Source organism: Martes martes, assembly GCF_963455335.1.
Source record: "Martes martes genome assembly, chromosome: 9".
Classification (NCBI taxonomy): domain Eukaryota; kingdom Metazoa; phylum Chordata; class Mammalia; order Carnivora; family Mustelidae; genus Martes; species Martes martes.
The window spans coordinates 829,281-841,200 of record NC_137896.1 but is presented as its reverse complement, the minus strand read 5'-3'; the positions used below and the strand labels follow the sequence as shown (position 1 = coordinate 841,200).

The window sequence follows — 11,920 nt, the reverse complement described above, 5'->3', positions numbered from 1 at the left end:
TTCAAGCCCCATGTTGGGCTGGAGAAAATTGAAAAAAAAAAAGAAAGAAAGAAAAAGAAAAAAGAAACAGAGAAAAACATTCCTCTGAACTTTTCCACAGAGCCCAGCGCAGGGTGAGTGACGTCAGGATGGTGCTCGCTTTCCGGAGACGACGGGCTCCCCGCCGCAGACAAGAGAACCAGCGTCGCCCACGCGGCCGAGCGAGAGCTCGCCACATCGGGCAGGGGTGAAGAGCGACAGGACAGCAGACTTGCTCAACAGGCTTTGTTTATTAAGGCTTGTATTCTCCAGAGGAAAGTTATCCAACGTTGTCCGTGACTCCGTGCGGCCGCAACGGCTCGGAGTGCCGGGTTCTCAATACAAGTCTAAACGACACGGCTCACGCTTTGACCGGGAGGTTCTTTTGGAGTAAATAGGTTCCAGAAGGTATCTGCTCTCGAACAGTCGGATCCCCTATGGCGGGCGGGCACAGACTGTGCCAGGACGACGGGCATGAGCACCGTTTTTGTGCTCCGAGTCAGACTCCGGGCGGCAGCGAGCTCTTCAAGGTCCCTCATTACACAACACAGGACAGCAAATTCAATTTCTCAAAGGATTTCTTGTTTGCTTTTTTTAAACCCCTTCAACAGGAAAACGAAACCCATTACAGCACCGGCTATCCCAGCAGATCCTACGTGTGAGGCTCGGCCTCGTGGGCAAACTTAGGAGGGCACCGGGATCCGCAGGTGCAGAGCGGGGGGCTGGGGTGGCCACACGCAGCTGAGCCTGCAGACCGCTGAGCCCGACCCTCTGCCAGCCGCCCCACCCCCCACCCTCTGCCCTGCCGGGCCGAGGAGCCGCAAGGGGCCTGACACTCCTCGCCAACACAGCATGCTCACCGAATCTGAAAAACTCAAATCTATCTTTCTAAGTAGAAAAATCAAGTGGACAGACTAGCATTTCAGACAGACAATGAGTAATAAAAAATGGCAAACCAGCTGAACGAAGTTGATTTCAGCATTTTGAGAAGTATTTTAACAGAACGCAGGAAATGACAAAACAAGCCACGGTTTCTCCTGTTTGCCAGAAAGTAAGAAAGGGTGACAAAGAAGTCCCTATAAAGACATTAAATGACAGTGACTCTTCGGAGCAAGAACATGACCTCTGCCGAACGACAACAGGACCTTTGGGACGTTCTGCCGTGAAGGATGCTTGGGTTTCACGTCAGGTCTGACCGATAAGTGGAAAACACACTCCTTTATTAGTGAGCTCTGGGATACTATAACACATAGAAAAACACAGATGAACGCAGATCCACTGGGGCAAAAATAAAAGACAAAGGGCGCGGAGATGCAGCGAGTCGGGCCCTGCACAAGACGACAGCACCAAGCACGTGTTCCCTTAAACGTTTTCGATCGAGTGTCAGAACACAGAAGCTGGTTCATCCTCACTGTTTGTTTCGATTCTGTCGTTCCTGCAAAAAGAACGAGAGTTTAACAAACTGCGTGAACCGGCCACACACACTCCCTCAAAAACGAGGTCCCAGGCTGCCCGGCGGGCTGTGGCCCGGCCCCGGACTGGTGCACCCCACTGGCACCGGCCAGGCCACGGCAGCAGGGGGGACCGGGCCTCTGAGCGCCACCCACCCACGGCATCCACCTGCCTGAGGCAAGGCCTCTCTGGCCAGGTGCCTCCCACCAGGCACAGACCCACCTCGCCCCACATCTGCCTGTCTGGCGTCCCATCGATAGGGTCCGACGCCCCGTTGGCCCCTCCTCACGACGCTGCAAGTAAAATCAGCCTGAGACACGGACCCACGGGGCTGAGCAGGAGCGCGCTGGCAGCAGTTCCAACCTCTCTCGAGCTCACTGGGGGACAGCTCAAAGCCGGCAGGCAGGACCCCACGGACCAACTTAAGACTTCCTCTTCCCAACACCCCCTCGCTAATGTACATTTAGGACCCTCCAACTTTAAAACACAAACCGGGTCACGGACAGAAATTTACCCCTAACCTCACACAACATCTGGAACCCAGTGAGCTTCGGGAAAAGACCCGAGTGCCACAGGATCTAAGATAAACCACGGCCACGCACGGCCACTGCCAGACACCCACGAAGGGTCGTCAGCTTATCACCAGCGACTTCTGCCCTATCCCTGCAAAGTCAGCAGTTCAGTTGTTCCGCCTTATACCTGAAGAGTTAAGACAGATTCTCACTAACTGGAAAAAATGACAAGCACCTCTCTTTTCCACACCAAGGAAGGAGGGATCACTCCCGTTCACGTCTTACCAACCATGAGCTGTCACGGCCGGTGTGGCTTCTGAAACTGCAGACGGCACTGTGATTCCCGTCATCTACGCCCCGTTACGGGGTTTCAGCTAAAACAGGCCGCAAACCCATCTACTCTCAACGGACATTTAATTTTAAAAAAAGGTGTTTTAATACCAGAAAAGCGTAACAAATCTTGGGATGAACTCTCTCAGACAAACCAGCTTTACAAAGTGTGTTGCGCTGTCCTTACTTTCCTCATTTCTGAGCCAGATCACGGGCATCTGAGCCCTGTTCCCCCACAGCACACACAGTCCCTCCAGCCACCTCTACCAGCCCCGGCTCAGGACACTCCCAGTCACGGGGCGGGAGTCAGAGCCGACCTCACCGCCCACCGCGAGGCCTACGCTCTGGGTTCCCGACGCTAACTCGCTGTTAGCAAACGCCTGCACTGCAGACCTCCCCAGCCCCAGCCCCTCCTTACCACCTGGATGCCGAGTTCAAGACTAAGACACAGGGTTTTCGAGGGAGAAGGAAGCAACAGCCTCTAGACCAGCGCTTCCGGGCCACTGAGGGCAGGGTCTGCAGCCCCAGCAGCTGGCCCACCCCGTGCCACAGAATACCACTCCTAAATGTCCCTGACAGAGGTGTGCACTGTGGTCCCAACCATTACGTCCTCTCAAACTGGGGAAGTCATACAGTGACACCCACGTGCACGTCACCACTGGTGACCATTCCTGGGAAGCCCAGGCGATGCACACCCTCCCATGACTGCGCCGCCCCTGCCCCAGGCCACTGGGGAGTGGCGGTCAGGGACCCCGGCTTTGAGCCCCGGCCGGGGGAAGCCAGACCCACCTTGCGCACCACCTCCTCCTCCTCCTGGCGCTTCTCATAGTGTGAAAAGTCGTCAAAGATGGAGGTCGTGTGCTTGTAGGAAGCGATGATTTTCAGCACTTGTTTTGCTTTTTCTAAGGGCACCTCCTGGGTGTCGCGGGAGTTGGTGACCGGCTTGTTGTCGTTGTTCTCCAGTCTGATGTGCCGGAGCTGGTTATTGGGCACGTCCTTGACAAAAATCCACTTCACGTCAAACTTGCCCTTCCACTTGTCCTGAGCCCAGACCCCCGCGCTCGCGCCGTAGTCCACGGGCGACTTCATCTCCGCCAGCCCGCAGAAGTGCCCGCTGCCGTTGACGCTGAAGAGCAGGTACACGGGTGCCCTGCTGCCGGCGGCGCGGAAGGCCCCGTCCAGGCGCCTGTTGCCGTGCTCAGTGCTGCACCAGATCGAGTACTTGATGGAGCGGTGCACGTCGTCCTCCGAGTAGCTCTTGATGATGAACACGCGCCCGCTTTTGAGGTTCCAGTCAAACTCCTTCGGGTTGTAGCTGTGGGCGGCTTTCAGCTGCTCCAGAACGGGGTGGGACTCCGCAGTGGGGGCAGAGCCAGGCTGCGTGGTTCCGGCAGCGCCGCCATCTCCGCCAGCCCCTCCGCTCTGCCCAAATGCCGCGCTTCTGTTGCGAGGGGCGACCCAGCGGGTTTGGGGTGGCAGCTGAGGGTTCGGATGCTGCGGCTGGGCCGACGGGGGAGGCTGGGCAGGAAGAGGCTGCGCAGCCGGCTGGTGCTGGGGTGCGGGCTGGGGGGCGGGCTGGGGTGCCGGAGCCTTGGGCGCGGGCCCCTTGCTGTCCCACGTGCCGATGTCCATGTTGTGCTTTATCGGCGGAGGGGGCAGGGCGGCCCCAACCACAGGTCCACTTTTCGCTTTCATCTTCGGCTGTGGTTTCGCCGGCTTGCTGGCGATGGCAGCCCACGAGGTCGGCTTCGAAACCGGCATATTTACATTTGTGCCACCGTTGCCAGAAAGGACACCAGTCATCGCCACGCTGCTAACGACCGACCCGACAGTCTTGACGGCAGAGGTGGTGACGTCCCCAATCTTCAGGCCCACCATGCCCTGCTCCAGGCTGTTCATTCCAGGGGCCTTGCTGAGGGTGTCGCCGTGAAAGCCCGTCTGCCCGTCCACAATTGTGCCGCCCAGAGAGCTAGGCGGGTAAGTGTAGCTGCTCCCGTATGCGGGGCTCTGCGCCTGCTGGCCCTGCGACCCACTTGTCCCCCAGGCTGAGAAAGCAGGGTTTTCAGGGAAAAAATTAAACCTGTGCTGATAGATGTTGTTCCCCAGGCCCCCGGGCTGCCCAAAAACAGCATCATGCATGAAATGATGGTCTCCGTTACTGAGCTGTCCATAGGTGGTGAGGTACGGGATGGGAGGGTCTCCTCCAGTAGACCAGGGCGCCTCACTGAGCGAGTAAGGGAACCCGATGGATGGTGGGTAAAAGCTGGACAGGTAAGGGTCCGCCATGGATGGGTAACTGTTACTCTGGGGAAACAAGCACAGGAAACGTTAGACGACGCCCCGGCGGGGACTGCCTACGTGGGTACCGCTGACTCTGGAGCGCCGTCACTGCCGACAGGGAGGCCTAGAGCACCGACTGAGAACAAAGCCAGGACAGAGAGGCCCGGTGGCCACCTGCAACGTTCTGGGTCCAGGCGACGTGACCAGGCTCAGCCACTCTACCATGGGCTGTCTGCGGCCCACTCAGGAACCCCTTCTCTCCCCTCAAGGAGTGGACGGTTTAAACCTAAAGGAACCCAGAGAGAGGCACAAACCCATCCGACTGGCAGTGGTGTGGACCCGCACGCTAGCAGCACAGGCGGTACAGCAGGTGAAAACGGCTTTCAACGGGCAACGAGAGGTTCAAGCCACAGGACAAGCTGGGACGCTCAGGGAGACTTGCCCCACAACCTGGTCTCAAGCCCTCGGACTGCTCAACGCGCCCGAGAGGACCCGCCCCACTTTCAACACCCTTCCCCTCCCGCCCCTCCTGACAGCCCACCCCCTCTTCTGAGTCTGGAGGGGTCTCACCATCTCACAGCCCCACCCTGTCCTGGCCGGCGCCTTGGGCTCTCAGAGTGGCTCCGGCAGCTCCTTCGCCAACTCCGTGTCCTGCCTGCTCTCTGAGCTGGAGAGCCCCTTGTCTCGGGCTCCAACCAAGCTGGAGTCCTGGACACAGGAACCGCCCCTCGAGGCAGCAGGGACTCCTCTCAAGAGTCTCCGGAAGCCGGCGAAGGCACAGATTTACACCTGGGGTCAGCAGTTCTGACAAGGCGCCTCCTTGGGGAGTGTCACTGGTGGTCTGGCCAGAACTGGACCTCCCAGGCCATGCCACTATTGGTGACTTAAATGGTTTCCTGAAAGGTGTTTCGGGGGGGGTGGGGGGGTAGGGGGGGCTTCCCGCCCAGGGCAGCTGACCTAAGAGTGGAAAGGCTGTAAGGGACACTAAGAGTAGGGGCAGCAGCAGCTTCCTAGTCTGTGACACCATCTTCTGGCTGGTCCCCATCCTCTCCCCACCCTCCATCCCAGACACCAGAAGGTCCTACACGGAGAGCACTGGCTAGAGACCACCTCCTCCAAACCCACACCAATCTTCCGGTGAGCAGACCTGCCGGCCCGGCTGGCACAAGGTGTCTGCTGCCACTCCAGTCCCAGGGACCCACCAAGGTGGGAGCTGGGCTCAGGCAGCCGGGGGGGGGGGGGGGGGGGGGTGGAGTACCAGACAAGCGAGCCTCTCTGCCTCCCTGCAGTGGCAATGTGGAGTGACTCAGCAGACCCCCCAGAGAACCCTATGGAGAACAGGCTGGTCCCCCAGCAGTCACAGCACAACACGTGACTGTGGTGACCCAGCCCCCTGGCTGCCAGCAAACCTGACATTCCACTCGCTTGTGAAGGTGACCTGAGATGTGACCCCCTACTGACAGGGCCTCACCCCAGACCCGTCCAGATGCAGCCCAGAACATTTGCTCCCGACAGACGTGCTGCCACCCGGCCACAGCTCAGCCTGGCTCGCTGACACCAAGCAAGCAACCTACTCCGCGCGCTGTGCACCCGGGGCTGCCAACGAGAAGTCTGGGCACCGGGGCTGCAGGTGCGGCACACACTCCAGGATTCGCCTCAGCACGCCGGCCACGCAACACATCTCTGTAAGCACAAGGTAAAACCACCTCCCCGCCCGATATTCTCACGCACCAGACCTCTCATCATAGCCTTTGGTAAGATACATGACCTCAAAAAAGAGAGGCTGACACGTCTTCAGGGCAAAATTAGGCAACAGAAGGAAAGACATTGCCAAGTGCTGGATGCCTCGGGTGCCTCCTTGAGGCCTCATCCAAAATAATAAACAAGATGGGCCCTCCAGACATCACAGATTTCAAAGTCAGTGACTGTTAGCCCTACGTCATTTCCGCTAAAAAACCATAAAAGAAAATCATCTATTCTAAAATTCAAACTTTCTCACACTTAACAGTAAGTGAACCACACTAAAAAAAGAAAAGAAACTCATTCTGAATGACCAAAACTGAAGCTTAAATAAATTACGTAAACAGGGAAGGATCAAAGGGACACGAGTGCAGGGCACGCAGCTGAGGCCCAGCAGGTGCACGTGGCAGAGGCCCTACGGAAGCCAGTCCGGCTGCATGTGTCCCTGCACAAAAGGACCGCGGCTGCAGGCCCTCGCCTGGTGGGGCTGTGTGCGTGGAGCACGGTTTGACACAGAGGACGTCTGCCTCTGTCTCAGCTCAAGGCACGCAGTTTTGAGCAAGGAACAAGCAGGACACGGAGACCCCCTGGGCCCTGCCGGTCGCACCCCGTGATGTCCCCACTGACTGACTGGCATCACTGGAGGCCACAGCACACCGGCCCCTCCCATCACCCAAGCCCACCAGAGCAAGCCACTGGCACGAACCACGGGGCTCATGGGCTCGTCACGTGATGTGGGCCGCCGACAGGGCGTCGGTGTAGCCTGGCTTTGTGCTACCGGGTGAAACCCCCCAAACCTGCCGGAAACCCTGGACGATAGCGGAGCACCATTTTCAAGACGAGTTTGTCTTTTACAAACCGAACACCTCTCCAGACCAGACAGATGCTCCCGGCAAAGCACTAAGGAGGCACCAAGTTAACCATGGCATGACTTCTGAGAGCTGGTTCACCCAGGTCCACGAAGAGATGCGGAGAGCTCGGGACACCCTGACCCTGAAGCACCCCCGCCAGCACTCAGGAGGTCTGCTCCAAGTGCAGAAGCCTCCTGCGCAGGGCGGACGGCTGGCACAGCTTTCCAGAAGAGCGCTCCAGAACGAGCGAAAGCAGCGACGAGCGACCAGCACTGAGGCTCAGAACAGGAGAGTTTACACAACGCCCCTATAAAGCGAACATGTCCTCGGACACTGACGGCACAACTGAGTTGCTGAAAAAAACTACAAAAGTTAACCATTGTTCCTTTCTGTCCCTGTCCCATGTGACCAGACCAACAATCTGCTGATGACTGAGTATAACCTGAGCACAGTCCCAGCTGCCCTTACCTCCCACAGCGCCCACACTGCCTGGCCCCTCCCCCAGAATCCTGCCCAGAACCCCTCTAGGGCCCTTAACCCAGAGTCTCCCCCAGAATTCCACCCAGAGCCCCTCCCCTAGAAAACCCACCCAGAACCCCTCAGGAACCTTTAACCCAGGGCCCCTCCCCCAGAATTCCACCCAGAGCCCCTCCCCCAGAGCCCCTCCCCTAGAATCCCCACCCAGAACCCCTCCAGAACCCTTAACCCAGAGCTCCTCCCCCAGAACCCTACCCAGAGCGCCTCCCCAGAACTCCACCAGAGCCCTTCCCCCAAAGCCCCCCACCCACAATGCCCACCGAGAGCCCCTCAGCTCCCCAGTGCTCTCCCTCCCCCTCCCTAAAACTGACTAGTGCATGCTCCACGGCACACAAGGGGACCCCAAGCTGCTACATCTATGCAGGAGGGTCCTGGGGGGCAATTAGGAAGGAATAAAAGTGCAGCAGAAGCAAAGTCCCGAGACCTTCCTGTGGGAAAAATCCCCCGCCCCGGGGACACTTCTGTTCAGGGCATTCCAAGTTAAATTACCTTAGAGGCCTGCTCTGAAACACTTCCCTACCATCCCACGTATTACCACCTCAAACACAAAAACAGAAAGGGCCTCCAACCTGCTACTGCAAACATCTGGGTTTAAATAAACCACAAAGTACCAGGGGCTGCCAGCTCTACCCACGGCCTTCACCATGGTGGCCAGGCACGGGTGCACAGAAGAGCCCCTCGCAGAGCGGCACCCTTTACCCGCGTGCAGCCGGGCGCGCATCGACACCTCGCTGAAGACGAGCACAGCGCGGGGTGCCACTCCCGGCCACCCAAGCTACTTCTCTCCCTCGTTCGGCAGCACTTGCACCCCCGATCCGAGACCTGGCCGAGCAGTATGCAGGAGCTGCCCTCGGCAGGAGTCGTCACCAGCAGAGTCCCCGACTAGACGTGGACCAATTCCCAGCGGCTCGTCTGCAAGGAGGCCATACTGCACAGTGCCTCCCCCACCGAAGAAAGGAATGACAAACAGCACAAAAGGAGCCCTTGCCGCATGCGGGAAGAGACACATCCCACCCCTCAGTGGGGAACCAAGCTCTGCCACAAACAGGTCCCACCACCCGGGGAAACCAGGCCTCTCCGATCCCGTTTCTTCACCCGCAGAACAAGAGGACGAGGAGAATTAGGATCTCAGAGCTCTCCCGTGTTACCTGCTTCCCACACTCCAACAGTGGGGTGTTTCCGGAAAATCCGTGCTCAGTCGAGAACACAGATTTACTCTACAGCAATGTGCTGATTAACCCTGCACCCTAACAGCCGGGACACACAGCGGCTGTCTTGAGGCAGTTCACGGCAGCGTCTGCCTACGACGGTCTTCACGCTGACTTCCCCAGGCTGAGACAGCTGAACCACCGTCCTGACGGAAAATCGTCTGCCCCACTTCCAACAAAGGCCTCCTGAACAACATGAAAGCTCCTGCCTTACACAAACCTCTCAAGTGTATTTGAAACAACCCCCCACCGCCTTTCTCTGGTTAAAACAGAACACGCTACTGCCGTGGTATTCAAATCACATAAAAAAAAGTAAGGCACCAAAATAAAATAAGTCCCTTTAACTGCTTGCCGTTACCTCCAGCGATACGCCACCGAGGCCAGGGCAGGCCTCCTCTGCAGCACCTGGTCCTGCCCAGAGGAGGGGCGGATTCTTAGGGGAGGTGGGGAGGCTCTATAAAGGGTCTCCCGAGCGCCTTTGCTACTGATCTGCTCTATGCAACAAGGACATAGATGCAGAAAAGTTCTAAGAAGTTCTAAGACACTTTAGACAAGAACAGACTAGAAAAAAAAAGAGAGACAGAATAACCTTATTCCTCTGCAAGAGGCAAGGCTTGGTTTTATTCTAAAGCAAACACAGTACGTTTAAAAAGTGGTAGACGTCATGCTTAAACCTACACTCCAACTAGCCCGGTGGCTTTAACCAGGGCAAGCTGGCCCCCAGGAGACATGCTGAGACATTTCTGGTTGTCCCACAGGTGTGTGGGTATAGGGCGGTCGGTTACTAATGGCATGTTGTGGTTGAAGGCCAGGAAGGCTGCTAAACATCCTGCAACACACACACCGTGCCCCAAAGATGTTTCAGTCCAAAGCATCCGGAGTGCCACGTGTCTAAGAAATCGGCAGCTGTGACCTACTGGGGCCATCACAGCTACGGGCTGGAGCTTCACGCAGCCCCATCAATTGTTACCCTCCCCACGATCCTACGAGCAGTCACCACAACCAGCACACAGAAAAGGTACCTGAGGCACAGGGAAGGCAAGCATCCCCACTCCATCGAAAGCAGCGCGCCACCGCGCCACCAACGCTGAGGCACACAGAAGTCCACCAGCACGCAGCCCCCATGGGACACTGCTTCCTCCGGACAACACCGCAGCCCCACCCCTCTCGTGCCCCATGTCCAGCTCCAGGCTATCGTCCGAGCAAGGCGTCTGCACACTATTTCTAGTACCTCATATTGTGCTTCTTGGTTGTCAGGATAACAAAGTCGGAAATGTAACACTAAAGGTGCATTACAAAACTCAATAAAAACTAAAACAGAAATATGTTATTTAAAAAAAAAAACTCACCTGATTCGACTGTCCAGAAAGGTAGGGCTCAAAGTCATTGTCATGGACCGTATCCTTCTGATGCAAAGCACCATTTTGCACTAGAACAAGAAGTTGAAAAGTATTATCTCTGCATTTTAAAAAATGACTTTTAAGCACAGAGATCAAAAGTAGTAAAGTCTATGCCCATCACTTCCTAGAAATTGCTTCCATGGAAAAGGAACACGACTGGTATCCCACTGATCTTTACATAACTAGTTACAATGATGATGCAGAACTTCAACGATTTCAGTGTTTCTGATAAAGACTTAATCGTAAGTTGATAGAATGCGACAAGACAGGTGCAGACAAAAGTAACGCAAGAACCTGTAACTGGTTCTGCTAAAGACGGTCTGGTCTGGGAAGACTACGGGGGCCAAAGAGAGGTCGCTGCTTCCAAAGGCCCCCTGTGTGTGCAGGACAGAGACCCGCGGAGTGCGGCTGGGGGAGGCTGGAGCCCAGCGAGGACTCCCAGCTCAGGTCGCGGGCTCCCCGCGCACTTCCCACGCTACAGCGCTCAGCCAAACAAGCAAAGGAACGGTAAGTAAAGGACGGGGCCTCTTCCCACCTTAAAACACGAGGGGCCCGTATCTGGCTACACCCGAGGAACACACCCTGGGTAGACGCCGCCGTCCCAGCAGACTCGAAGGGTCACTTACGGATTCTCACAGTGCGCTGGGGGCTTATCCGAAGCCACAAGGTCACAGCGTGAGCAGACACGGAGAGCCAGGCCCGTGGCCGCCGGGTGCCCAGCTGGCCGAGGGCTGACCCGGGCGCCCCAGAGCCGCGGCGCGCCTGCGGCCCGGCCGCCCGCCCCTCCGCCTCCTTCCCTGCGCGCACTCCAACCCACCCTCCTGCAGTGGGGAGGCGCGAGGGGGTCGCTCTACCCACCCGCTCACGGGCTCCTCCTGGAAAAGCCCCGTCGACCCTCCCCAGACGCGACGACCCGACTTCGATCTCCCGGAAGCACACGGAGGAAAGTTTCCGGTCCCAGATGCCCTTCCCGGACCTCTCCTCCCCCCGCAGGGTCCGCGGCCTCCCGGGCCCGCCCGCCCCGCCGCCGCAGGACCGGCCCCGCCCGCGCCCGCCCGCCGTACCTTTATTATCTTGTCCTTTTGTTCTCTGCGGCGCCGCGGGCCGGCGCGGGCGGGACCGGGGGGGAGGGAAACACCAAGTTACTCACGGGCGCCCGTCCGGCGTGCGGCGCGCTCCGGCCCCAACGGGCGCGCGCTCCCCCGGCCCCGCGCCCCGGCCCCCGGCCCCGGCCCCCGCGCCCCGGCCCCGGCCCCGCTACCTGGGGGTCCACGCTGGTGGCCGACATGCTTCATGAACGGCCCGGCGCGGCGCGGGGCCCGGGCGCCCGCCGGCTCGGGCCTCCCCGCGAGGCCGGGCCTGTCACCCGCGCTCTCGCGGCCCCGGGCCCGCCGCCTCCTCCCCGGGCGCCGGCCGGGCGGCGGCGGCGGCGACTATCGGGCGCGCGGGCCGCTCGCGGGGCGCGGCGCAGGGCGACGAGCCCGGACGGGACGCACTGACGAGGCGCCGACTCCAATGGCGGCGGCGGCGACGGCGGGGACGAGGCTGCGCGACGTCAGCGCGCGCAGGGCAGGCCGGGAGCGCCGACGGCC

At 58.7% G+C, this 11,920-nt stretch overlaps 1 protein-coding gene across 1 annotated transcript; it reads right to left on the bottom strand.

Moving 5' to 3' along the window:
- Nucleotides 1-1,217: 1,217 nt before the first annotated feature.
- On the bottom strand, nucleotides 1,218-11,701 carry YTHDF1 (YTH N6-methyladenosine RNA binding protein F1). The gene is made up of 5 exons (XM_080812966.1): nucleotides 11,590-11,701; nucleotides 11,393-11,417; nucleotides 10,278-10,357; nucleotides 3,102-4,616; nucleotides 1,218-1,453 (listed from the first exon to the last, which is right to left on the bottom strand). Exons 1-5 carry the CDS (start codon nucleotides 11,614-11,616, stop codon nucleotides 1,427-1,429), a joined length of 1,674 nt encoding a protein of 557 aa, XP_080669092.1. The 5' UTR covers nucleotides 11,617-11,701; the 3' UTR covers nucleotides 1,218-1,426.
- Between the last annotated feature and the right edge of the window lie 219 nt (nucleotides 11,702-11,920).